Source organism: Vanellus vanellus (genome assembly GCF_965231255.1).
Source record: "Vanellus vanellus genome assembly, contig: HAP1_SCAFFOLD_36, whole genome shotgun sequence".
Lineage (NCBI taxonomy): Eukaryota > Metazoa > Chordata > Aves > Charadriiformes > Charadriidae > Vanellus > Vanellus vanellus.
In genome coordinates, this window is record NW_028127470.1 from 1,044,826 (window position 1) to 1,072,497 (window position 27,672).

Genomic DNA, 27,672 nt, shown 5'->3' on the forward strand with positions numbered 1-27,672 from the left:
GGAGTAAATGATGCCTCAGTGCCTTATTCCCATTGTAGCTGTGAGTGCAGCTGTAGTGGCAGACATCTGTTTCCTTATTTTTTAATATTTATTGGCTTTTATTAAACTTTTTTTATTCTCTGACACCAGATCTCACAGGGACAAACACAGCAACAGTATCTGAGGGATTTGCTGCATGTCCTCAGAGTGGTGGGAATTTGTTAACCAGCCTTAATGCTGTTGATGTCTTTAACTTTTCCATCTCACAGTATGGCCCTGTTTGTGCTGTCCCTTTCAGCTCTGCTTTCTTGGCCCAGGTACGGTCCACAGTAAGTGACTTTGGTGTCTTCCTCACCATTGTCATCATGGTGCTCATTGACTTCCTGGTTGGGATCCCGTCACCGAAGCTCCATGTCCCCCACATGTTCAAGGTAATGGGGTGTTTTGGTGTGGAGCTGCTTTCAGCTCTTGGGGATGCCACAGGGTGATGCTGGGACAGGACAGGGCTGAGTCTGAGGATGCTGGTGGTGTTACCATCTCCTCTTCCACCTCCGAGTGCATCGTTTCCTTCTGGAAAGAAGAAGCCAGCCCCAAAACTTGATACCTACAGAAGCATCTATAGGTGCTTGCGACGAGGACACTGGCACTGCTGAACCCCATAGGAGAGGGTGACATGAAGGCAGGGCCAGGAGATGAGGCACCACAGCAATGGAGGGGAAAATCAAAGCCAGTGAAGTGGCTGGGCTGGGAGTTGATCCTGATGTGTGGTTTGGCTTTGTTGCAGCCTACCAGAGACGACCGCGGGTGGTTGGTCAACCCCATAGGGCCCAACCCTTGGTGGACGGGTGTTGGCACGTCCATCCCAGCTCTGCTCTGCACCATCTTGATATTCATGGACCAGCAGATCACGGCTGTCATTGTCAACAGGAAGGAGCACAAGCTGAAGGTAAGAGGCTGCAAGAGCTGACCCCATCCCCACCCCACTCTGGGCTGCAGGTGTGGGGAGAAGCTCCTATGCCAAGTGCTTTGTGAAGGCGTTGGCTTGGGACAAGGTCAGGCTGTGTGACAGGATGCTCTGCTGGATTAGTGATGTCACAGGGAGCAAACGAGGGGACTTCAGATGAGCAGTCTTTTGGAGGAACAAATTAATTTTCGAGCACTATAGAAGCGTGTTTTTGTTTCAAAACGCCAGCAGGAGCTGGGGGAAGGAATCGTTTTGACGCGCTGCCAGGGATAACTCGGGGTCACGCCTTGCTTGCCAGTGGTAGAACTTTCTTTATGAATGAAAATAGTCTTTTTTGTTTGTTTTTTTTTTGAGAAGTAGCTATTGTACAAACCTCCCAAATCCACTTGGTCTGAACTCCTGCCAGATTTTCATGCAAGGTGCTTGGGCCGAGGTGAAGGAAAAGCATTTGCTCCCAGCGCTCCAGTTTTACATTGGAGTTTTTGGGGAATTTTTGTTTGTTTGTTTGTTTGTTTTATGATAATTATTTTTCTTGTTTCGGCTCTGCCATCAGCCTGGAAGCTGCAAAAGGCAGAAACGGCGCCTTCTCCTCCCCCGGCTGTTAAATTAATATAAGGCAGCGCTTCAGATCAAACCCCTCCAATCCGCCGGGTGGTGGCGGGAGCGGCCAGGCGAGACCTGGGGCTCTGTGTCCCCGGGCTGCCCCTCCGCTGTCCCTCCGCTTTCCTTCCTTTTCCCTCCCTGGCTCTCTCTCTGTGGTGTTTTTTCCTCCTCCCCTCTCCTCACAAAGCCGTGTCTCTCTCGCGGGGTGGGATGAGCCCGGAGGCAAGTGGGAAGGTGCCTTTTCCTCCTCCTTTTTCCTGCCCCTTTGCAGGAAGAAGCTGTTGAGCAGAGATGGTTCTCGTGCTCTCTTCCCATCTCGGGGGGGCCGTTGGGCTGCGGCGTGGGGCTGCAGAGCCTGGGAGGAGAGGACAACCCCGAAGAAAAGGTCCCCTTGCCGCCCTCCACCAGCAGCGGTGGGATGGGTGCAGGGACCCTCCTGCCATCGGCTTATCCCGTCCCCTGCGGGAGCCTTTTTCTGCAGCAAACCGACCCAAAACGACAATGGCACGTTGGTGCTTCTTGCTAAATGGGGACGGGGGAGAAAACCAAATCTATCAGTTTGCTCTGTAAGGATGGAAGCAGCGTATCCCCAAACAGGGCCAAAATCAGGCGGCTTTTACAGGATGGGGTTTTGCAAAGCTGCTGGTGCCAGTGCCCCATGGTGACGGTCAGAGGGGGAAGAAACTGGTTGAGCCCTTAAAAAGAGGAAAAGAAAAAGGCTCGGAGGAAGGGAAAGGTGCAGTGCCGGGGTTTCCTTGCTGCTGTTCCTCCGGGATGCCCGTGCGCGTCCCCTCCACGCTGCCCTCCGGGCAGGACCGTGCTCGCTGCTCCGGCTCTGCCTCCCTGGAGGGGAAAGGTCCCGGCGCAGGAGAGTCCCCATCTCTCCCCCCTTCCCAAAAGAAACTTTTATTACCGGAGAGGTACATTATTACGCCGGTGACCCACAGTGGCTGTGGGGCTGGGGGGCTGTGGTACCAGCCCTATTGCTGCCCTACCCTTAAAATGGAATTATACACTTCTAATATAGGACAATTTGGTTTTCTTTTTTCCATTTTGTTTTCCTCCCTGTAAAAGGAGGGAGCGGGGCTGAGCTTCACTCCCTCCTGGCAGGGACCGGGAGAAATGAGAAAATCAGGATCTAATTTCTCATTTTTCAAAAAGTCTCCATCTGACTTTCAGAAGCTTGAGACACTGGCGTTTTTATAATTTCAGTATGTTATACAGCAGAAGGCCAACACTTTTGTTAGATTCATGAAAAAGTTAAGAGCCCCTGGGAGATAGCCTCCCAGCCTGCAGTTCCTAGACACATCCAGGCTTACTACAACTGTAATTGAGAGCTGGAAATCTTTTTGCTGGTTTGTCCACTGCACTTTGGCTTGTGCTCAGTAGCACTCCAGTGTCATATGCAAATCTATAGCCTGGGATGAGCCAGTGACTTGGAATCCACCATGACGCAAGCTACAGCAAAGACACACAGATATGCACAGTGAACATTGTACCTCTGAGTGGCTGCCAAACCTAGTATGCTAAGGGAATTAAGGCAGAATCTTACTATTGACAACTAAGCATTGCTTCAATCTTGCAAATGATGCTTTTTTTTCTCTTTTTCAACCTTCTTGCTTTAACTGACATATCTTGATATCTGTAGAAACCCGATTTCTTTCCCAGAAAGAAAGAAAATAGGACTCTGGACAATTAGAACATCTTCCTACTAATACTAGAGGATGAACAGGACAACCTGCTTACACTATATCCTTCAAGCCACTTCCCACTGCTTAGGTTCATCTTGTATACTAATTGAGACCAGGCTCGCTCTTAATTTATTTTTTAAAAAGCCATCTCCTTATACAAAACATGTATTAAGCAAGAGTCTGCAATTTACCTTGGGCAGGTCACATCATGGGTATTATGGAACAACTTCTGTATCTTGTTGCTAGAAACAACTCCCACTTTCACCAGGTAGGAATAGGCTTCCACGTGAAAAGCCCAGAAGTGCTTCCCTTTGGCAATCCCAGTGTCGCCAATGATGTAATCCAGGGTTGCGTAGCATCCGGCCTGCATGCGCTCAGACCCCAGCAGTAGAGGAAATCCAGCCCTACTTTCCACAGAGGTTCTTCCTGGGTTCAGCAGGAGATGTTCACTGTTGTACCCGCATTTGTCATCAAAAAGAAAACTGAGAACTGAAAAACAGCATCCCAAAAAATTTTCTCTTAGTTAAGTATTTCTGTGCTTATAAACTATATTTTAAGTCATGCTGGCACTAGAATTCCTCGCTTTTAAAGGCTACCAGGAACATTACGCAAGCTAACACAGTCTCAGTATGCTACCTACTTAACCTGTTTGTTAACAGTGCTTTTAAACATTTATACAACCGGTAACAGTGTAGTAGAAGTCTGGGAGCTACTGGAAACCACCTACAGCTCTTAACACCACCAGCAGCTCGTGGACATAAGAAAACCCAATACCTGGGGCTGGAGGCGTACGCAAGATAACTTCTCGGCTCCAAGGGCTAGAGATGGATCCTTTATATCCTCGAACTCTGAAGGCATAGCTGCTGTCGTCATCGAGATCAGATATGACTTTGCTCTTGCTGCAAACTTCGATCTCCTGCCACGTTGTACTCTCCTCTTCTCTATTAAGCTTATGATACTCAAGAACATAGATATCAGCTGAGTCTGTCTTCCCAGGGCATTCCCAACTGATCAGAGCTTTGTTGTACATTTTGCTCTGCTCTTCATTGATTTCTGGTATTTCTAGACCTGGAATGACAGAGATTCAGGAGAAAAAAACCTCAAATGTAGATACATGTTGCTTTAGAATTAAACACAGAAGCCCTTTGTTGAGTGGCTACAGCACTGGGGGGACAGTGGGGGGGGGAAATCTGACTCAGTCAAAGAGTGCAGATGAGGATGGGTCTGTTCATGCACTTCAAATAAATCCTTTCTGGTTTTACTTTGAAAGTTGTATTATTTATTTTTGCTGGCAACTAAAAAACCATATAAAAACCTATTCTTTTCTGTCATGCAATCACGACAAAAAGCTGCTAGGAAGACCTAGTATTACTTAACTACAATATTTTGGAAGCCAGTGTAAACTGGTTCTGAATGCCATGGCATCTTAGCTTCTTTATCAAAGCTGAAGCTAGCATTGCTGCCAGGTAACGCCTTGTGAATCACAGAGGCAGAAGGGACAATGCAAGTCACAAGATTGAGTTCTGCAACTGCAGCCCTGCACAAGTTTTGCCTCTTTCCAGAGAAGCCCTTAAAGCTGTAACTCAAGAAAGACGTGATGCTCTCATAATTTACCATTGGAATGGAAGGACAAGTCACCAAGGATCTCTTCTTGCTTGGCTATGTCCATCACAAAGTCCTCGAAAGTAGTTTCAGCTGCTGGCTTGAAGCTCTTGAGAGATTCAGTAGCTTTTTGGATTCTGAAAGCACAGAAGCAGAGGGATGGCAGAAGAGGGAAAAAGGAATTCACATGGGTGCATTCCTTAAAGCAAAACCGCTAGGTTTTGCTTTAAAAAAAGTTCTCTTTTCAGGTACTTACTCATGTGTCCCAGAAACTTGTCTCTCTAGACAGAATTAAAATGCAAAATTTAAAGGCCTTTTGTACATCAGTGTAAAGATAACTAACAGGGAATCTTTTGGTTGGCAGAGCATTTTAACAATTTGGGGCATTACATTCAAAGAACAAAATAGGTGTGAAGCGCTAATGGAGCACAACTATTCAGATCAAAGAGTTTAAAGCCAGAAGAGACCTGTTAGATTAACTTGCAAATACCCGATGCAATCTCTGAGCAAAGGACTGTATCAGTGAGCTGAATGGGTTACCCTTCCACTGCAGTCCTACTGAAGAAGGCTAGGCGTTGGCGCAGGACAGAGCCCCTCCTCTGGGCTGTTTTTTAACGCACACTGTAATATAGGAATTTCTACTGAATGGTACCGGGACCGCCTCTGAGGCTCTGCAACACAAAGTACTTGCATTCAGTACTTTCCTAGCAGGTGTCCAAAGAATATGACTGACCAGACATCCCTGGAACAGTACCTGTACCTCGAACGGAAGATAATTAATAAGATACCTGACGTGAAGTTGTTTTGCTGTTTGAACAAAACAAGATGGATCGGTTTCTTTAAGCAGTTCTTGAGCAAGTCCTACAAGGCCATTATTTTGCAGGAGCCCTTGAGATTCTTCTGCTTGTGTTTGCAATTTTTCCAGCCTTAAATTCTTAGAAGCTTCAATTGCCCTAAGAGCTGCGGATTTCTTCTCTTCCAGGACATGAGATAATTTCTCAAAACTCTGAGATGCTTCTTCTTTAGCTCTTTCACTGTTGCACTAGGAGGGAACAAAAGACATTTTAGACGGATCCAACAGCACAGAGTACCCCTCTACCGGAAAAAGAAGAGTATGAAACCAGGGACTTTCGGGAAACGGGTGCGAGCCGTCGGCGGAGTGAGACTCCCGGGCCGCCCAGCGCTGTTTTGCTTGCTGCCGCTTGCTAATAAATACTTCAGTCTTAATTGGCTCCGTCTCCTCGCATCAATTTGTGGGACTAACCCATAACAAACCTGAAATTAATTACAGCTTGTTGGGAGTGTCGAGATGCTCGGTGGGGGCTCGGGGGTGGGTGGTGGGGGGAGAAGCGGTGCCCTGACCCCCACCTCTTGCTTTTCCCTTCTCCTCCCCAAGACTGCACAGCGCAAGATGAGGGAAATGCTCCAGCAGGTGAAGCAGCAGGAGCAGAAACACGCTCCGGGAGCCCCGGCCCCGCAGCACAGCAAGGGAGGCTCCCGCCGTGCCGCCCAGCACCGCCTGATGAATGTAACCCCGCCGCCGGACATCCCCCCCTCCCAAATCCTCCTCCTCCACCCCCAGCGGGTCAGGGGAGCAAACCAAAGACCCCCCCAAACACACAGCCCCCCATTCCCCGCGGCGCTGCGAGGATGCACAGCCGAGGGGTACGGGGAGGGCTCTCTCCATCCCACAGCCTCCCCCTTCCTCCTCCCTCGCCTCCCGACGCTCTCCCTTTAGTTGGACTAACGTGGGCAGGTTTGGGTACCTCAGCACCTCACGCTTGTGTCTCCCTTTTAGAGATTCTGTGTGCCTTGGAAACCTGAGAGTTGGAGATCCTTTTTTAATTAATTTTCTAATAAAAAAAGAACCGAGTTGGAAAAGCGATGGGGATAGGCAGCACTGTGGTCATTCTCTCCGGGGCGTTGTGGAGGAAGGCTGCCAGTCTTCCTCCCAGTGTACTTTTCCCCGTTGGCTCCAGACTGCTGCTGGGGCTGAGCTCTGAGCCGCCAGAGCGGTTCTCAGCAGACGGTCACTCGGCGCAGACAATGAGGCCCTGAATAGCCCTTCCTGTGCTCTTGATGGCTCCGGACGGCTCTGCTCCTCTGCTGCTTCTAAGGTGGGGCTGCCCCAGTGCCCTCACTCAGGAGCCTTTTGTCTGTGCGGGTCTCACTTGTGACAGGGGGTGGGGGTGTTGCCAAACTAACTGCTGTGCTGCGATGTGTGAGTGGGTGTTCCCGCCCGTGTCAGTGCCAGAGCTCTTCCGTAGGCTCCTTCTGCCAGCGGAGAGCCAGGGGCCGCTCCTTCGGGAGAGAGCTTGTTTAAAAAGAGGAAAAAAAAAAAAGGGGGTGGGGGGTGGGGTGGGGGGGGGGAAGTGGGAAAAGAAAAAAGAGGAAAAAGATAAAAAAAGGGGGAAAAAGTAAAAAAAGAGAAAAATTAAAACGGGGGGAAAGGGAGAAACAGAGAAAAAAGGGGGGAAAAGAAAAAAAAGGGAAAAAGAACAAAGGGGAAAAAGAGAAAAAAGGGGGAAGAAGTGAAAAAAGAGAAAAATAAAAATGGGGGGGAAAGGGGAAACAGAAAAATGGGGGGAAAGGCAAAAAAAAATCGGAAAAAAAAGGGGAAAAAGAAAAAAGGAGGGGGAAGCGAAAAACAAAAGGGAGAAAGAAGAAAAAGGGCAAAAGAAAAAAAAAAAACCCACATATTAAAAAAGAAAGGTAGAAAGGAAAAAAACAAACAAACAAACCAAGGAAGGAAAGTGGGAACATCCCCCGGGCAGGAGGAGGGACAGGAGCCGGGGGAGGGGGGAGGTGGGGGGAGGTGGGGGGAGGTGGCGGTGCCAGCGCCGGCCCCGGGGGCTGCGACACCACGTTTTTGTCCTCTACTGCAAAGTGTTCTGTGAAAAACAACCAACCAAATCCCACCCAACGGCAACATCAAAAAACAAAGAGAAATCTCTCCAGCTCACACGAGCCTGAGCTGCTCTCCGCTGCTTTTGTTCCAGTGTCTCGGGGGGGTCACGGCCGAGCTGAGATTGGGGGTGGGGGTGGGGGGAGTTTGCCCCATGGCTGTGATGGGGGGAGAAGGGGTGGGTGAGGAGTGGGGGATGTGGTGTGGGGGTTTTTTTTGGGGTGGTGGTGTTTTTTTGCCAGGTGTCGCTTTACCCAGTGGCTCGGGGAGGCGTTGGCATCAGGAAGCCTGTGCTAAAGCGGGGTGGGGGCCTCGCCGCAGTTGGTTAGCAAAGCCAAAGTCGTTATTAATGGTTATTAATGGTGCACTAATTACGCCCTTGTAACGGGGAAGCTCAGATGCCCCCTAAGCACCCCCCCGGTGCTTCTCTAGCCAGGCGAGCGCTGGGCGTCCCCCCCGCAGGAGAGGAGAGCACCTCCGGGGTGGGTGGAAGGGCATCACCCAACGGGGAGAGGACCAAGATGGGGCTTGGGTGTCCCTTGGGGTGGCCGGGTGGCGGGGTAGGGCTGCTGGGGGCTGCCACGATGAGGGACACCCCCACACCTTTCTCCATGGCTCCCAGAGCTCTGCTCCCTCCCTCCCTCCCTCCCACCCAGTGCCACCGGAGAGGTGGTGTCCCCCCTCCCGGGGCGGGCAGGGGCTGTGCCACCCCATCTAACACCTCAGCGCACCAAAGCACCTCACTGGGGGAGGGACTCTGCGCCTGGTAGCCCTGTGCTCCCCAGCACTGTAAGGATGGGGCTGAGCCCCCACCACGGCCACACTGTGCAAACCAAAGACCCCCCCACCCCCATTCCCCACAGCGCTGCGAGGATGCACAGCCGAGGGGTACGGGGAGGGCTCTCTCCATCCCACAGCCTCCCCCTTCCTCCTCCCTCGCCTCCCGACGCTATCCCTTTAGTTGGACTAACAGAGGCAGAGAGAAAGAGAGGTTTTATTATTCTTTTTTTTTTTAATTTTTTATTTCCTAAAAGCCACCGGTTTTTCATCCCAGGCATGGCCAGAGGAGCTCACCCAGCGTTGAGGGGGGGAGGTTGGGCTGCGGCACACAGCGCAGCGGCTCATCAGTTTTTAGAATTAATGTAACGATAACAAAACTAACGGCGATTTTTAAGTTTTGTAAGGATTTTATTTATTTATTTATTTATTTCATTTCAGAGGGGGTGGGGGCGGGAGTGGGATGTTTGTTTTTTAGCACAAGCCGGCTTTTCTAGAGGTTAAAGAAAGGCCGTGCTCGGCCGTAAACGCTTTGGGGAAAGATCCCGGTTGCAAGGAGAGAAGGTGGGAAAAGAGGGGCAGGGGGGGAAAACAGATTTCCAAGAGGTTGTCAGCCCAGGGCTGGGGGAAAAAAAACCCAAAACACTAGCAAAATTATTATTTTTTTTTTTAATTTCAAAAGTAAAACACACACAACCCCCAACCCCAAATGACACACACACATCCACACACAAAAACTACCTCAGGTTTTCATACCTCAGCACATTGCGCTTCTGTTTCCCTTTTAGAGATTTTCTATGCCTTGTAAAACTGATAGCTGGAGCATTATTTTTGTTTATTTTCTTAATAAAAAAAAAACGAGTTGGAAAACAAACTCTCTACTGAGTGCGAGTCGGGAGAAGGAAGGCAATCCCACGGGTGCCAGAGCTCTTCCATAGTCTCCTTCTGCTGGCTGAGAGCCGGGGGCTGTTCCTTCGGAGAAAGCTTGAGAGATGTTTGAAAAGAGAAAAAGAAAAAAAAAAAAAAAAACAAAAGAAAACAATGGGGGAAGAAAAAAAAAGAGGGGAAAGAAGAACAAACAGAAAAAGAGATAAAAGGGGGGGAAGAAAAAAAGGGGAAAAAGAAAAAAAGGGAAAATGAAAAAAGGGGAGGGAAGAGAAAAAAAAAGGAAAAGGAAACAAAAACCCCAAATATAAAAAAAGAAAGGTAAAAAGGAAAAAAAAAAACCATCCAAACCAAGCAACGAAAGTGGTGAAAGCCACCGGGCAGGAGGAGGGACGAGAGCCGGGGGTGAGGTGGCGGTGCCAGCGCCGGCCCCAGGGGCTGCGACACCACACTGCAAAGTGTTCTGTGAAAAAAACCAACCAAAACCCACCCAATGACAACAACATCAAAAAACAGAGAAATCTCTCCAGCTCACACGAGCCTGAGCTGCTCTCCGCTGCTTTCATTCCAGTGTCTCGGGGGGAGTCATGGCCGAGCTGAGATTGGGGGGGTGGGGGTGGGAGTTTGCCCCATGGCTGTGATGGGGGGAGAAGGGGTGGGTGAGGAGTGGGGGATGTGGTGTGGGGTTTTTTTTGGGGTGGTGGTGGTGGTTTTTTTTGCCAGGTGTCGCTTTACCCAGTGGCTCGGGGAGTGTGACGAAACGGGGAAAAAGGGCTTCACTGAGAGGTTCAAATTAACAATTTCTTTGGACTTCGCTCACGGGTCCAATACGTCACTATTGCAAGTTCTGTGTGTGCGATGGCGATTACACTATTGCAATTTAAAAGAAATTAGCAGGATCCACTATTGCGAGCTACAAATGCCCCCGACAAGTAGCAACACAAACCGCAAGGGCGCTAGATATTAATACCTTAAAAGAGTGCACCAGTCACAAACTCAATCGCATGCCCTATACCGTACGGATGTTTCTTAGTCACTTACCCTCTCTCTCTCAGGTGAGGTCGCTCCATCCCGGGGAAGTTACCCTGTAGAGCGTCCTGGATGGGGGGGGCGGATCTCCGAGGGGCCAGCTGTATCCTTGGAGGATTCCCCATTTGTCTCCCCAGAACCTGCGGTTTATATTTCCTGACTCGGTGAGGGTGCAGGATTATGCCCGAGTGGATTACACTGTCTGGGATATTTCCCTCTGGTGGTGCCATAGCGAAGTCTCTGTTGCCAATTTGTGATGTCCGGCGCTCAACGTCACGGGAAGAGTGGTGGGATGGGACTCGGGGCATTTTGTTTGTTAAGGGCCATTTGGTTTTGGTTGTTCTGTGCCATCTTGAGATAAGCCCGGGCTGAGCTGTTTTGCAGCTCCCCCCAAGTTCTCTCTGCACAGCCAAGGCACGGCGGGGATGGAGCTGAGTGGGATGGCAGCTCCCTGCCTCTCACCTCTTGTGCTCTGAAACCGGCTTGGCTGGCTGCTCCCACACAGTGTGTTACTGGCTTGCCTAGCAGGTAAAGAACCCAGATTTGGGACACCACTGGGGTGTCCGTTAGGGGTCCTGGGCTGCCCTTATGTGGTCCTGGGGGGGAATCTTGCAGGCCAGAGGGAGTCTGGGGCAGCCCTTCAAGGATCTGGGGGTCCCCTCTGGTGCCTCTGGGGAGGGTTTTGTGGCTGGGGAGGGCCGAGCTGGTTTCAAGAGGTGCTTCCTCCCTTTCTCCAGCCCACCCAGCTCCCCCGACACCCCCACCCCCCCAGGTTGGTGGGTGCCCGCAGTGCCAGCCTGTCCCACTGGGTCGGGCACTGAGGGGGGCACAGCCCCAGCCGCGGGATGGGAGGAGGAACCACAGCACCAGGGATAGAGACCAACATTTTATTTCTTTAACATTTCCCATGGGGGGCACCCCAGGATTGCGCGGCTGCACCGCAGCTGGTGCCAGGAGGGACTCCAACGTCCCCCCCACAGCTCACCTGGCTCCGCTCGCGATGCTTTTGATGGGGCTCAGCGCGGTCTCTTCTGTGCTACGGACCAAGCGGCTCCAGGTAGGCGACTGCTGCACCGCACTGTGCCGCAGCGTGGGGTGGGGTGGGGGGCTGCGGCGCGGGGCTGGGAGCTGCTCCCATCTCACCCAGCTCCCGGGGTCCTGCAGAGGGACTGGAAGAAGCCAAAGCAAGGGATGACAGACACGAGAGCCCGCCCAGAGGAGCAGAGCGGTGAGTGGCCCTGGCACCGAGCACCATGCAAACAGCCCACACCCCACGGCAGCCCTGAGCCGGGGCTGTGCCAGGGGCTGCCGGCCGCTCACTCCGTCCCCTCCCTCAGCAGCTTCTTGACTAGCAGATGAAGGATGGGAGCTCAAGTCGATGCAGGAGAAGCAGGGAGTGTGGGGGAGACACCCAGATCCTGCCCCAGACCCTCAGCCCGTGCTCTGCCCTGCCTGCACTGGGCAGCCCTGCCCACCTGCTGAGGAGGGGGTGCTGCCCGCGGGCTCCAGTGGAGGAGACGGGGTGCAGCGGGCTCTCTTCTCTCTCCTCCTCTGCAGGGCAACTGAGGAGGCAGCGAGGAGGGAGCACCGGGCCCCGAAGGACCCACTGGGCTCCCTGCCAACCATATACCATCTGAGCAGTGATGCCTCTCTCTACCCCCTGTCCCCCCCAAGTCCCCCTGCCCTCCTCTGCCGCCTATAGGTCCTATCAGTGGGGACAGCTCCTTCTGGTCCAGGCACCCCCCGGGCTCCTGGGCCCCCCCGAGGGCCACCACAAGAGCCCCTGCAGCCTGTGCTCGCTGGCCAACTCGGAGGACTGCAGCAGCCTGTTGAGGAGCAGCTCCTCTTCCCACAGCTCCCTCTACCACTTCGTGGAGCCCTGGCCCAGTGCAGCAACAGAGCCAGTGGTGCTCACACACTCAGGACAACCCCGCTCTCCCACGGCTGCTGCTGGAGCAGTGGGGAAACCGGGGCTGGTTCTCAGCCAGGAGCCTCCACAGGAGCTGCCAGCAGGGACCGAGAAAGAGTGGGTTCCCCAGCAGGGGATGGACAGGACACAGAGGCCCACGGGCGAGCAACTGTCCCCCAGAAGGCCCCCAGCCATGGACATGGACAAGGTGGAGCGGGTGCAGGAGATCACCCGCGCTTTCCAGGCCTTGAAGGCAAAGAGGGAGGAGTCCTGCAAGACCACAGGCAGGGAGTGTGGCCAGGCAGACCCAGGGCTGTGCAGGGCAGGAAGATGCCCACGGCAGGGCTGTGCCTGGCTGTGGGGCTACCTGAAGGGCTGGTGGAGATGCCACTAGCCGTGTCTGCTTCTGCCAGCCCTGCAAGTGGTGACAGCGCCAGGCCCAGAAGACCAACAGTGCCCCGAATACTGAGCGGCTGTGGGGTGTGGGGCCGGGAACCCCTCTGGGGTACCCCCTATGTGAAACGTTAAAGAAATAAAATGTTTGTCTCTAGCCCTCGTGCTGTCCTCCCTCCTCCCATCCCACCGCTGCGGGTGCTCCCCCGAGGGAGCAGGTGCAATCAGCAAGCACTGTGTGTTGAGCTCCCCTGCTCACAGCCATGCTCCACCTGAAGGCGGCAAGGCAGGAGCAGTCCCCAGCCGACTTGGGCACAAAAAGGTTCATCTGACTCAGCGGGTGAGGAAGGGCCCGTTTCAACTCCGTACCTTTGGTATTCTCAGGTCGGAAAATTTGATGGAGCCAACTGAGAGCGGCAGCGTACGCTGTGGGGCTCTGAGCTGCTGCATGGTGCCAGGTCTATCCAACGTCAGGCAGTACGTTCACAGGAGACGTCACTGCTAACAACTCTTCCGAGGAAGTGGGGCCGTTTCTGTAGTCGTAGCCTTCCTGGAAAAATAGCCCCACGGAGCTAATAGTCTGCTGAGCAGCAAGGGAGCAGAGTCGCTGACTCTCAACCAAGGACTGAAACACAGCAACCCACTCTACTGCCTTCCCCCTACGCCCGCTGCCTCCCACAGTTTAGAAGAACCAGGGGGTTCCGAGTGAGGGGACCCCTCCCCCACTCCCCCAAATCTGCTCAACATCCCCCAACCTCCCTCAAGACACGGGACTCCTCCCACACACCTCCACTCCCCACACCGACAACCCTCCCCCTCCCCCAACGCTCCAAAAAGCAGCAGTCCTTAGGGCAGACTCCTTAAGCTGACTCCACAGCTACGGCTCCCCGTCGGCTCCGGGGGAGACAAGGGGGCCCCGCGGGTCTCCGTGGGCTTTAAGGGGGTCCCAGGGCTGCCCACGGGCTCCCAGCAATGCCCGTGCCCACTACCCACCCCCGCTTCAGGGGGCCCAGCGCTGACACCCCCCGACCCATCTCGGGGGTACCTGGGGGGACTCGGCCGTGGGCTGGAGGCGGGCGAAGGGGGCACGGCCGGGCTGACCTGCCGGGGGGTGCTGAGAGCGGAGCCCAGAGCGGAGCCAAGCGCCCCGCCAGGCCGGCCCCGGGCACCCTGCGCTGCGGCCGGGGCTGCCGCCACCTGCGGGGAGCGAGCGGGGGGTGAGGGGGCGGCAGCGGGGGGGAGGGGGCGGCCTGAATCGGCCCTGTTTCCCCCGGGGACCCCCCACTCGGCTCTGCCCCTCCCAAACAGGCCCAGACCGCCCCCCGAGCCCCCCAGCCCAGTCCCGCCACCCCACAAACCCCCCGAACTGGCCCTGCACACCTCCGCGCCACCGCTCCTGCCGCTGCCGCTGCCGCCGCCACCCGGCCCCGCCCGCCCGCTCCCGCCCTCCTCGGCTCCGGACCCCCATCTCCCCCGGTACCGACCATCGCAGCTCCCGACCGCCGCCGTACACCGGAAGTGCTCCCCCTCACGTCCGCCCACCCGCGCATGTGCCGAGGCGAAAACCCGGGCCACGCCCCCCTGCGTCGCCGCGGCAAACGCGAGCGAGGGGGCGGGGCCGCGCCGAGGAGAACGAGCCCCGTACCACAGCTTCTCTCCGCGTCGGGCAATGCGAGGCCGAAACCATCCCAGTCCTTCCCAAAATGAGCCGGACATCCGCCTGCAGAGCTCCGCCAGCCCCCCCGACGGACATCACGGGGATGGGGGGGAAGAAAACAACCAGAAAGGTACTGAAAATAACGTGGAGGCGGTGCTTAGAGATCCTTCCGAGAGGCAAAACCCGGCCTTTGTTCTCATTTTTGAACACGGGGTTTCGCAGTGCTTCGCGGGCAGTGGTTATCCAGGGGCATCAGCTATCCCGGGAAGCGAAAGTTCCCATCCCGTGTGGCAAAAGTCCACTCGCATGAATAACTTAGACAAAACCCGCCCACAAAAGGACAAGAGGCGCGGGGGAGGGTGCGTTATTTTTCGCCCGTACCGAGCCGGGGTGTCCCCGCCGCCGCCGTCCACCCCCCGGTAGCCGCGGGCGGGTCGGTGCGGGGGTGCGGGTGGCGGTCAGGCAGCGCGCTGAGCCCCTGTGCGTCAGTGCCGGGCGGGGCCCTGCCTCCGGAGCCCGTGCGGGGGGGTGCGGGAGCCCCCGCGCCGAAGCCCCCGTGCGGGGGGTGTGGGAGCCCCCGCGCCGAAGCCCCCGTGCGGGGGGTGCGGGAGCCCCCCGCTGCTCAGACGTCTCGGGGGGTTTCTGCCAATGCAGCAATTCCGCTTGAAATCGCTTAACTCCGCTACCGGCGGCGGCGGGCCGGGGGGGCTGCCCCCTCCCCGGGCACCGGCCCGGCCGTCTCTTCTGCCCCCATTCCCCGAGGCCCGGCCCCGCCGCCCCCGGACAGCCCTCCCGGTGCGGCGGCTGCGCGCCACGTCTCCGAGTACAATGTACCTCCCCAAAAGGAGGCGTCGCCTATCGCCCCGCCCCCCCCCCCCCCCATAACCTCCCCACACGAAGCCCCCCCCCCCCCGTTACCGTAAATCAGCAGAACCAAACTTTCTAAGCCTTAATTTAAGTTACAAAGCAGGCACTTCTTTATTACGGCACCCGACGCACGGGTTCACTCCACCCAGTGTGCGTACCGACTTGCTCCACTACAAATATTATATACAGTCCAAATAGACATATTCATCACATTTCCGAGAAACAATTAACATATTTATACAATTTCCGGGAACTCATTAATATATCCATGATGCATGCGCCTTCAGGTACACTGGTGGTCGTCCAGGGTCTTCCTCACTGTGTCCGCTGGTTGAACCCGATCCTTGCGCGTGCTCAGCTTGGTCACAGAGTTCCACCCCACCTTTAATCTTGGAACCTCCAGAAGATTTTCTCGGTTTACTAACCAGGCCTACAACTCATCGCTTTCTTGACAGGTACTTCAAAGCTACGTTGTTCAACAGTTAGTTTAGGTCATACCTAGTTCCCAAATGCCTATTACGGGTTTGATTTTCATTGATCGGTCCCTTGACTATACATTACTCTCAATACCCATATCCAAATAATCAATGGTTATTTCTATTAATATCTATTATTTTGGGTCTAGATATTTAAATCAAGATGGGAAGGGTAAGGGGGTTTCTAAGCAGCGTCACTGGTGCATAACAGGTTTCTAGAATTACTAGCCTGAAACAAAATTTCTCTTTTCTGTTCTTCATTGTTTCATCTGGGTTCTACTTGTTCCTTTATAGAAAACAACGATTACCTAGTGAGGGCTCTATGGTTACGAGTTTCAGAACACCCAGTGCTCTCACATTCTACTTCTACTATAACCAAAATCTGGTGATTTTACAACAAGAGAGAGCCCCAAATCCATTCCTGCAGTTGCCCTACAGCCTCCTGCAAGGCTGGGAGCAGCAATTCCCTCAGGGAGAGCCCCCAGGTCCATGCCGAGAGCAGCGTTTTCCCTCAGGAAGAGCTACCAAACTCCGCCAAATCTGGGGCAGCCCCACAGCCTCTTCCAGGGCTGGGAGAACACTCCTGCCCTTTCTCTTCCTGTGGGTTTTGAGAAGAAGAGCCCCCCGTCTGCCCAGCCCACACGTGGGGTCTGGGCAGCTCCACACCTTGTGTTTGAACCGGGAATTGGGATATTTCAGTTTTCTTCTGCGATCCGGCCTGGTTGTGAAAGGGCCAGTTGTAGTGGGTAGGCTTTGGTGGGTGAGTAACAGCAAATCTTATTGAACTTCCTTTTTTTAGATTTTGTGTAGGGTACTCTTTGTCCTCACGCCCTCGAGTTCTGCTCCAGGTCAAGCGAAGCCCCATGGAACTGGCCCTAAGGGCGGCGGCGGCCATGGACCAGCGCCCCTTTGGCGTCGAGAACGTGGTTTCTTTCGAGGTGAATCTCCCTGTTTGTTTTTTTTTTTTTTTTTTCAAAAGCAGTGGGCTGGTTTGTAGCGAGGCTTAAAACCCCGGGTTGTGCCTGAGTGTGGGGCTGATTTCAACCTCAGGGGCTGTGACTCCGTCCAGCTCTGACTCACAGCCCTGGCAGCACCGTCAGCATGCCGGGCTCAGCGTTCTCTTGTATTTTGAAGGGTTTCTTACAGATCGGCAGCAGCTGGGGATATTTAGCAGCTGTGTATTGGTGGTGGAATCCATGTGGTGAAAAGATCTTTGGGGTAAAGAGGTGACTAGGTGGGGTTTTTTTGCACCTCGAGAATGTTTCTTGTTGCCTTGTACGTATAAAAAGACATTCAGATTGATAAGGCTGAAGAAGACAGTAACAATCATAACTCCTCTGTTTCACAGGAATTTCACTTCTGTCCTATTTTCATAAAATTACCCCCTAGACAGGAATATGTTTTGCCTTTTTTTTTTGTTGTTGTTTTTTCTTTTTAATAAGAGTCCTTTCAGCCTGCTCTCCAGGTGGAAATGGGCAATGCAAAGGCATTACAATGATAGATTTGCTAAATATGTTGCCAAGGTCTATATTAGTGGCTTTCCCTGAAGCGGGGAAAAGACGTCCTGTTTAGTTCTATTTTGAATTTGAAATTCTTTGTGAAATGGATTAAGCAGAGAGGGCTTCTTTTTGTGGGTCTGCCCTTGGAAGGAGAGCGCCTTTAGGAAAAGGCTTTTCTGGAGGGGACGGAGAACTTAATTGCTGATGGCTATAAAAGCGCGCCCTGTTTGGGTGGCCTGAAAACAAAACCCGTGAAAATCCATGACTGAAAAATGAGACTTTCTCCTCATGACTGGGGCTGGTGTTTCTACTGATTTGCCAGTTAGTAACGGCTCGTTCCTTACTGGTGGCTGAGGACCCTGGAATTGTTTCCCAAAGCCTAATCCAGCGGGAAGTGCTGGGGATTGCGACAGAGACCAACTTGCTGCGTGGCTAATAAAGTTACTTAAGTGAATAAAGCCTGAGATGTACATAAGCACTCATATACTGAAGAATGAACATAAGCATGAAATAAGCAGGAATGTACTGAAGTTTAGAATCTGGTAGTTTCTCCCCCGTTAATTTGCTTTTGATGGTTATGCTTTACTGTTCCCATATTTTGACTTTCTTTCCCTTAGTGCTCTGGCTGAGGTTGCTCCAGGAAAGAAGTGCTGCATATCCCATACAAGGACTCGGTCCTGACGAAACTCCTGCAGTCCGCTCTGGGGGGAAACAGCCGGACCATCATGGTAAACTGATTCTAATTCTGATCGCATGGCTCTAACAGTGGTGAAAGTGCGTGTAGATAAAAAGATAAAAGATTGCTTTCTATGCAACATAAAGGTGAGAACCCTTCTGCTGGTCACAAGTTTCTTGCCACTAGGAAACGCATTACTCAAATGGAGAGCACTTCTGTTTTCAGAACAAAAATCTCTCTCTCTCTCTTTCTACATTAGCCATTCAAACCCCATTTCTTCTGCAAGAGTTTTCTGCATATTTGTAAAAACTTACCTACATTTCTCTCTATTTAGATATAACACTCATAAGCAGCCCCCCTTTATTTAGAAAAGCCATGCTCTTTCCATAAAATGAAGCAATATTATGAAGCAACTATATTTTTTTCCTGAAATCTGAGATTATCTTTTGGGCTGTGCACAAGATGTTTCATTCCTAAATAAGATGAAACTGCCAAAGGATCGCCTTTGTCTCAGGGAACTAACTGTGTACTCCAGCATCTCTGAAGAGGTATTTTTTCTTAAAGAAAGGACTATCAGTAGAGAGATGGAAGAATACAAATAGAAAAAGTGCATCTGTGAAATCATTGACTAAATGCTGACAGCCTTGAAACAGCTTACCTGAGTTTCTTCAAATGCTAAAGGAGTTAATTTATAGCCAGGTTGCTAAGACACTAGGATTCTCCTTTTATGTTTATGGACTTAATCCCTATCTGATTTTTGGTAGTGTTTAACACTGCTTTAAAAAAAAATCTCCTTCAAAGTCTAATGTCAGTTGATACTTTTCATACGCTTCCAGATTGCGGCCGTGAGTCCGGCAGACCTCTCCTACAAAGGAACGTTGTCAGCCTTACGCTATGCTGAAAGGTACGCTTTCATAATTTTTCCTGTTCTGTTCCTGCTGCAAATTGCAGTCAGGTGCTGGGCAAAAGGACAAAAGATTCCCCTTCAAAGTGATTGACTGCTCCGGATGAAGAAAGAGCAAATCTGTCAATAAGCAAAGGCAGCAGATTAAGAGCTTATTCTGTGTTCGTATTAGCGGAGGGCATATATTTTCACAACTGAGTTGTGGGACAGAGGTGACTGTTTTTCCTGAGAATTCTGGGTCTCTCTCCTACGTGTGACTTAATTCCGCTTCTTTCCTTCCTTTTCCCTCCCAGTGATGCAGCATGGAGTTGAAACGTAGAACCTACAGATGATCCCTGCTGCCAGGTGTTTGTCACCTCTGCTTCCCAGCGCCAGATCCCAGCGACAGTGCCACACAGAGCTATTCCTGCCTGCCCAGGAGCAGCTCGCTTCCCAGTCTGTTGGGTCCTTCTGGAGGAGAAGGTTCCCCCCTCTCCTCCCCTTTGCTCTCCTCCTGCCCTTTCTGGGGCTCAGGACTGAACGCCGCTCTCTTTGTGGTCCTTTCAGTCAGGCTTTTGCTGGGACTCCAGCACGACTTAGTCCTTCTTATTCCAGCTGCCCCAAAAAGAGCTCAGGCGCTTACACTGCTGTTATGCCAAAGCGGATCACGTCTCAGTCACCTTGTAGCTGCAGCAGCCCGCCTACTAGGAGATAGCAGGCACAGAAAATTTATTTTTTCCAGCATCGATTCAGTCTTGCAAAGGGCTGAATTGCTTTCACGTGCCGAGGGACGCAGACCAAGAAACTCCCCACGCCGGAGCCAGCTCTGTGCAGGGGCAGCTGGAGTTGTCTCTGCAGGGGATTTGTCCGCCTGCCTGGCGTACCCACGCTTGGGGTGGATGAGGTCTGGTTTGGAAGTACCCCATCCCACATTGCGCCGCGTACCAGGGGCACAGCAGCTGTGGCTGCATTGCTGCAAGTCAGGCTTAGCTGGAGAGGAGGGGATTTTCCCGGGCTGGCAGGGTCCAAAGCAAACCAGGCGGTGACCGCTGGTAGCGGTACAAGAGAGGGCAGCAGATGCTTCCACCCGCGGAGCAAAGTGGCCGTGAGACGTTTCCACTTGTGAAGTTCCAGAGCTACACGGGATATTTCTGAACAGGAAAAAGAACAGAAGAAGAAGAAGAAGAAGAAGAAGAAGAAGAAGAAGAAGAATGTGCACCCTGGTATGCCAGTTTCAAGTCTTCCAAGAAGAAGAAGAAGAAGAAGAAGAAGAAGAAGAAGAAGAAGAAGAAGAAGAATGTGCACCCTGGTATGCCAGTTTCAAGTCTTCCAAGAAGAAGAAGAAGAAGAAGAAGAAGAAGAAGAAGAATGTGCACCCTGGTATGCCAGTTTCAAGTCTTCCAAAAGAGTTGGGTGGGAGAGAGGAGACCTGCGCTACCTCTGCTCAGCCCCGACACGCGTGTGGGAGCACACCCCTTGTGTCTGGATTAGGACTCCATCTGACCCTGAGATGAGGCTCATGAGAACCAAGACCACCAGAAGCCTTGTCCTGAGCGGGCACTCCACGACAGTGGATGCTCTCCCCTCACTGCCTGCCGGCCAGCTCGTGCTCTGCTGTGTTAAGGCCGCTTAGCAGCACTGCTGCGTTTCTGCCTGTCAGTACGGGAGTGGTACTTAATATCTGTGACTTGGGACTTTTTTCCAAAGTTTTTTTTGTTTTTGTTTTTTTCTCCCCAGACCTTTTAAAAAGGTCAAAGGAAAAGAAGACAGCTCTGCCTTTGAGAAATGGTCCCCGTCCTCATTTGCAGCACTGGCACATTGGGTTGCCAAAGTCAGTTCCCTTATCAAGCGTTGGTGGTTTGCTCAAGGCAAAAGCCCAAAAGAAGTGTAAGTAAGGATGTTGTAGGCAGGGGGGACAAATGTTCCTGCTGGCTGAGAACGAGTGGTTCAGAGAACGAGTGATGCAGAGCACGCAGGTGATGTGGCAGTCCGGCCTGGAGGAAGCCTGGAAGGAGCGGGAGCACCAGTAGGTTGCCATGGCTCAGGCGTGTTTCCCGGTAACGGGCAAACAGATGCATTAACCTCTGGTCTCCTGAGGCTGATGTGCACCTGCTGCACCAACTGCTTTTCCAACATTGATTTGCCTGGAGTTTGCTTTTTTCAGAGAGTAAGACGAACGTAATCGGGCTTCTATTAATCTCCCGTCTTGTACCGAGTAAGCTGTTGGCTCCAGTTTTAGAGAACTAATGGCGACAAGCCTTTGCTGGTGCGGTATTGCTTTAGTGGCGTGGTGGAGAGAACCCTTAAATTGACAGGAGAGAGTCACCATAAAGCTGGGCCTGTTGCATGTGTTGCCAGTGTTTTTGCGGTTCAGCTTGTCAGGTTGCTCTTTGTAAAAGTATGTTTCACAATGAGGTATTCAACCGCCGCCTGGACACGGCCCTGGGCAGCCCACCGCAGGTGGCCCTGCTGGAGCAGCGGGGCTGGCCCAGACGACCTCCGGTGATTGGGGAAGGCCTTCCTCTTCATTGCCATTCTGTGATTCTGAAATTGGTGCTGGGAGGGACAAGCGGTGCGGTACGCTGGAAAGCGTCTTGTTCACGACTGCCTCCCTCTGTCGGGAAGGCTGCGTGTGTCTTCTGTACCGAGACGCTCGGCACCTACGTCTGTCTGTCCAGGTGCACCGAGCGAGGTGAAAAAGAGCGTAGTGTCAGAAGTGACTTGAGGAACTTTTGCGAGCTTAGCCACGTTGGACGGGGATTGCCACTCTGGAATGAAAGCACAGTCGTGTTAGGGGATAAGCGTAGGGCGCAGCGGGGTCACGTGGCTCCAGTGTCAAATTCTGATCTGTGGTGTTTGCTTTGTTGTTTCTGGTGGTGTTTTTTCTGTTTGTTTGCTTGTTTTTTAAAGGGAAATCAAAGCTATGGTCTGCATCAGGTACAGGACCTTAGCTGTTGGGGGCTGTTGGGACAGAGAGCTGAAATTCTGTCGTCTTCTCACCTCTGCTGTAGATTTGTGCTTGCAGAGCATCTGCACAAACTCGGCAAGACAGTCTGTAGGCTGCACTTGAGTGAAATGAGACCATCTCTGTTACGCTTGTGGCTTTCTAGAGTAAAACTTAGGGCTTGGGTTAAATGGAGCGGTTTTGCCTAAAACATCAGGGGGAGGCTTTCTGCCTACGTGGGAAAGACCCAAGCCAGTGGTACTCACTAATCACCTGCTGACTCACTCACTAAATCCTCTTTCCGCAGGAGTAAAATACGGCAAAATACAAATTCACTGAAGCTGACTACTAAGGCGCAGAAAGTGACCTTTCCATCTACTGCTCCTCCAGTCCTTGTGAGTTGCTTGCTGTTGTTCTGGGGAAAACATCACTGAACCAGTCCTTAATAAGAATACATTAATATTATTAATAATACAATTTATTATAATTATAAATCGAAAGATATTTTTATATGAATAACATAATATAATATAATTATAAAAATGCATGATTATCTGTTATTAGTCTGCTAATATTATAAGTCTAATAATATTTTAATACTATGAATAATAATTCAATTAATAATGATTGACTTGTGGCTGACAGATAGAGCTCAGAGGGTTGCGGTTAGTGTTGCAGAGCTTAGTTGGAGGTGAGTAAGAAGTGGTGTCCCTCAGGGGTCAGTACAGGATGCAGTCCTGTTCAATATAGTCATCAATGACCTGGATGAAGGGATGGAGTGTACCCTCAGCAAGTTTGCTGATGTCACAAAACTGGGAGGAGTGGCTGACACGCCGGAAGGCTGTGCCACCATACAGCGTGCCCTGGCCAGGCTGGAGAGTTGGGCGGAGAGGAACCTTATGAAATTCAACAAGGGCAAGTGTAAGGTACTGCATCTGGGGAGGAATAACGCCGTGCATCAGTACAGGTTGGGGGCTGACCTGCTGGAGAGCAGCTCTGTGGAAAGGGACCTGGGAGTCCTGGTGGACAACAGGATGACCACAAGCCAGCAATGTGCCCCGGTGGCCAAGAAGGCCAGTGGCATCCTGGGGTGCATCAAGAAGAGTGTGGCCAGCAGGTGGAGGGAGGTCATCCTTCCCCTCTACTCTGCCCTGGTGCGGCCGCATCTGGAGTATTGCGTCCAGTTCTGGGCTCCCCAGATCAGGAAGGTCAGGGAACTGCTGGAGAGGGTCCAGCAAAAGGTTACTAAGATGATTAGGGGATTGGAGCATCTCTCTCATGAGGAAAGGCTGAGGAACCTGGGTCTTTTTAGTCTAGAGAGAAGATGACTGAGGTGGGATCTTATTAATACTTATAAATACTTAGAGGGAGGGTGCCAGGGGCATGGGAACAGTCTTTTTACAGTGGTGCCCAGCGATAGGACAAGAGGTAATGGGGAAAAACTTGAACATAGGAAGCTCCATCTTAACATGAGGAGGAACTTCTTTACTTTGAGGCTGGCAGAGCACTTGAAGAGGCTGCCCGGAGCGGTGGTGGAGTCTCCCACTCCGCAGACATTCAAAACCCGCCTGGATGCCATCCTGTGCAACCTGCTGTAGGTGACCCTGCTCGGGCAGGGGGGCGTTGGACTAGATGATCTCCAGAGGTCCCTTCCAACCCTGACCATTCTGCGATTCTGTGATCTTGACCTGTTGTTCAACAAAGTGGATGCTGTTTTTCCCAAAATAACTTAGTTTTCTTTCCATTTCTTCTTCTTTGGCTTCTTCCCACTCTTTGTCCTGTTTCCTTAGAAAATGTGATCTGAGTAGAGGCACACAATGTCGTCCCTTCTCTGATCACCAAGTACCACTTCCCTGAAATGACTTTGGCTTCCCCCTCTGGCTGAAGGAAGGAGCGACGCCTGTCAGCTGCAGCCTTTCTCAGTGAGACGGGGGGCCTCTCCGTGCAAGAGGGAGTTCTAAGTGGACCGACTGTGTCCTGGGTGGTGTCCTTTCTAAAAGCAAAGGGGTTTTTAGCTCTCCCTGCAAACGGAGTGTGGTGTTCACCCATGCCTGAGCTAGCATACCGGCTTACTGCCACAAAGCGCACACGGACGAATTCCCTCTCCTTCTTCCCAACGCGTTGTCCTGCCCCCTTCCTTGTGCCGCCTTTTACACTTGCGAGTTCTCTCTGCAAGCCAGTTGGACTCTCTAACCTGGTGGAACACTGTCTCCTTTTCTGGCTTATTTTCCTGTCTGCTTAGGGAGGTAAGTTGGCTCCCAAAGTGCTCTAAGAAGTGTTCAAGGCAGCGCAAGGTAAGCCCACAGGAGTACAGTAGTAGAAGAAAGGGGCAGATGGAGAGATGGGAGGCGGCAGCAAGGCCTCTCTTTTGGTGGCAGCGCAGTCAACATGGTTTGTGAAATCCTCTCTTCAGCTTGGAAACTTGTGCCTGTTACTGAGAAGCTTTTCCCAATAGGATTTTTCTCAGACCTCCTCTTACTCACCTGTGTGAGCAGCCTTGAACTCAGTGTACTGGTTTTTTTCCTGTTATTTATCTCATCCATACCTCTCTGTCACTTTTTGTTGGGGATCTCACAGGCATCAGAAAAGCAAAGGATTCTCCTTTGGCTCTGCTATGGGAGGAAAAACTGTCCTGAGTGCCCCTTTTTTAAGGAAAAGAGATACAGGTGATGCCTAGGAGATTTTTCCCTGCGTCTGATGAAACTAGTGTCAATCTCAAGAATATTTATGGCTGACATGAGTCTGTTTGGTCAATGTTTTTTTTTATTTACAGTGAAGAATGCCAGACCTGAGGGCTCACGTTACGAGCAGTCTGCTGCAGTTTCCAGAGGTGACTCTTGAGGCAGTTGGGGAAGAGGAGAGGAGCCGCAATTCTGTGCTGTGCGGGAAGTTTTCTAGAGGTGAGCATTTTCCTTTAAATTTGGACTTGGTATAAAGTTGTTATTGCCTGGAGGTTACCGGAAGCATCGGGTCATAGTATCAACTGTGCCAGGTCGGTGCTGTTAAGGTGCATCAGGCTTAGCGAGACCAAAAAGGATGCTTCAACGTATGCTAATATTAGAACATTGGTATAGTTAAACTTTGAAGTTATAACAACCTGCACCGATCTTGTGCAATTCAAATAGTTTACTTAAACATGCTGAGTCAGTGAGCCCTCCTCAATTTTTAATTCCATAAGAAAGCATTTTCAAAAAGGGAATAGTGGTGTTTTGGGCGGTATTTCTTTTCAGTGGCTCAAGCTCTATGACCATCGTAACATCGCGTGCAGAAATAGATCTTCTAGGCTGTTACAGAGGCACCCCCCCTGCTTTTTCTTTTCTAGTCTGAATAAAAACAGAAGGAAGAGGATAACGCTGTTAAGCGCTGCAGCCATATTTCCAAAGTATCTACTAGGATGCAGATGAGTACCCCGGGAGAGCCGCTGAAAGCGGCTAAGCAGATTAGGTAGTGGACTTTGCAGGTGATCTGAAAGCAGAGCTGGGTGCCTGTCTGGATGTCTAGGATTCTGTTAAGAGCAGGTAGAATCTATGTACCTGACTGTAAAGGCTGTAATTGAGGCAACACTTCCTTGGAGCTTGAAGTAGTTCAGTGAAACAAAACACGTTGAATTCTTCGTGTGACCAGCACGTGTAAAAGTTTACATTTACTCATGCGGTGCCCGTTTTAAGAGAATGTCTTGTTGAGGTCCAAATCCCTGCCCAAAGTAGGCCTGTGTCAAGGACAATTAATCAACAAGGAATGAATTGGCTTAGATTTGTTATGTGGGAAGCCCGCCTGAAGATTTGCATTCCCATATGCATTTCGATGATTTCTAGCCAAACCAAGCCGAATGTGGTCTAAAGACTCTAGGTCAAGATATTGTAATCTTTATCCCAAACAATCCAGATTCTTCAGTGCAGGAATGACAGGTAGAAATGCAAAAGAATAAATAAGGCTGTTAATTTTAAGAGGTATGGCTTGAGGATTTCAGTGGGTGATTTAAGGAAGTGACCAGAACGAGGTAAGTCGGTCTTCCTCTGTTAGGTCCTTTTAGGGAAGGAAAGGGGCAGCGACTGTGATTTTTCAGTTGTTTTCAGTCTTCTCTTGGACATTTGCTTTAGCCAGCTTTCTTTTCTCTTCCAGGGAGGAATGGCCTAGCGTGGTTGGCGCATGGTCCTCAGCTTGAGGTAGTGAACTCTGTGACAGCAGAGCGGCTCTCTGCGCACCGTTTCAGTGGAGTAAAGAAACAGCCTCCCACTGTTCGTGTGGTGAAGGAGTTTTCCTGGCAGAAGAGAACCGGACTACTGGTTGGGTTGGAAGAAGCAGAGGGAAGTGTTCTCTGTCTGTATGACCTTGGAACATCACGAGTGGTGAAATCGGTTGTTCTTCCTGGAATGGTACGTACTTTTTAATTGGAGAAGCGAAGCTTTTATGTTATTAGGTGCTGCATGACCCTGTCTCAGGACAAGCTTTGGAGCGCCTCTTTGTAGGGGGTATTTCTTGTCTAGTGCATTAACGTACTGTCACTTGAGAGTATCCAGCTGAGAGAGCCTTGAGGTAAAATCTTGGGCACAATGGTACTGTTATCTTTTGAGTTTAGGGATAGTAAACCAAGTTTTCTAGTTTCATCATAGAGCACAAAGTTACCTGATTCTCCACTTCCACAAAAGGGCATTGAAAAATACCTTTTGTTTGGCACGAGTGAAAAAATAAATCACTACCCCTTAACAGGTCTGTAACAGAAATTTCTGAAATGCTTTTTTCTGTCAGAATGAAATTTCTGTCAGGAATTCCGTCTTTCAAAGATCTCGGTCTTCCGTAGTTGTGCTGTAAATGACTTGGACCCTTTCCCATGAATCTCAGCCTAGCAAGCAGGTGACTTTAGAGCAGACCACAGTTTCTGTTTTGCTTGTTTGTAATGCTACAGTGTGCTTACTCGTCTCAAGCATTTGTATTGCGGTACTTTCTAAAGCGAGGAGTTGGGTTGGTGCTCCACTGGGTGCGTTTGCCTACCGTCTGGGTAAATCTGAGAGTTGTAGCTGGAAAGACAAGTTGTGTGCTGGCATAGGCGTATAATCAATAAGTAAATTATGTGTGTGAAAAAGGACGTAGCTTTATTAAGTTTTATTTCTGAAATCTAAGCAAGCTGGGAAGAAGAACAGGAAAGGGGAAGAAGGAACATGTCATGTATTGAGTCTGTGTCTACAGAAGTGTTTTGAAACCAAATAGAGTTATAAGTCTCAGTTGTATCAGGGAGTCTTTCCATACCACAAAAAGAGTGGTTGAGGAGAAAATATGACGAAGCCTTGGGGGGACAAGTTGGCTGTTGTGTGATGAAGGTTGTGAATTTGGGAATAAAGCCAAAGCTTATCTGAGTTTCTGCTCTTATGGCCTGAATGCTCTTGATTACAAACCTGTCTGGTCTGTTGCTTTCATTTCGCTTCCTATCTTTTTGCTCTGAGGTTAGGTGAGCATAGGCAGGACACAGGTGTTGCTGGTTGGACTGTTGACTTCTGTGGACAACAAAGTTATCCAGGTTAACAGCAACTTCAAGTAATTCCGGACCGAGGTGTCAAGCCATGAGTGTATTAATACAGGGTATGTGTAGTGACTGTATGACTGTCTTTTAGTGGAAGAGTAGGTGTGTAGTTGCTCAGAGAGAAAAGGAATGACTTAGAAAACAGAACTTATAAGCTTAGAAAGAATTTTGGCTTTTTTTTTTTTGTCATGGCAACAGCTCTTTTTACCCTCTGGATGATATACATGTGAAATGCAGCAGAAAACTGAAAATGTTAAAGGAGTCTTATTGGAATTGGTTTCTAGTAAAAGCAACTCTGAATTAAAAACATTAGTTCTGTTAAATGGGTTTACAATGGTTGTATGTTTCAGAAGTATGGAATGGTAATTTCCCAAGTTTTCCTGGTTTGTATGAGGCAGAGGGGTAGCATTTGGAT

The 27,672-nt window shown here is 51.0% G+C and overlaps 1 protein-coding gene across 1 annotated transcript in view; it reads left to right on the top strand.

The window, feature by feature from the left end:
* Window positions 1–24,488: 24,488 nt before the first annotated feature.
* Window positions 24,489–27,672, top strand: part of LOC309685242 (protein ELYS-like) — a gene marked incomplete at its 3' end in the record, with an annotated part of 238,044 nt that continues 234,860 nt past the window's right edge. Inside the window, exons 1-2 of the mRNA XM_082501046.1 lie at window positions 24,489–24,639; window positions 25,862–26,115. Coding sequence (XP_082357172.1) covers window positions 24,519–24,639; window positions 25,862–26,115 — 375 coding nt within the window. The remainder of the gene's footprint in view (window positions 24,640–25,861; window positions 26,116–27,672) is intronic.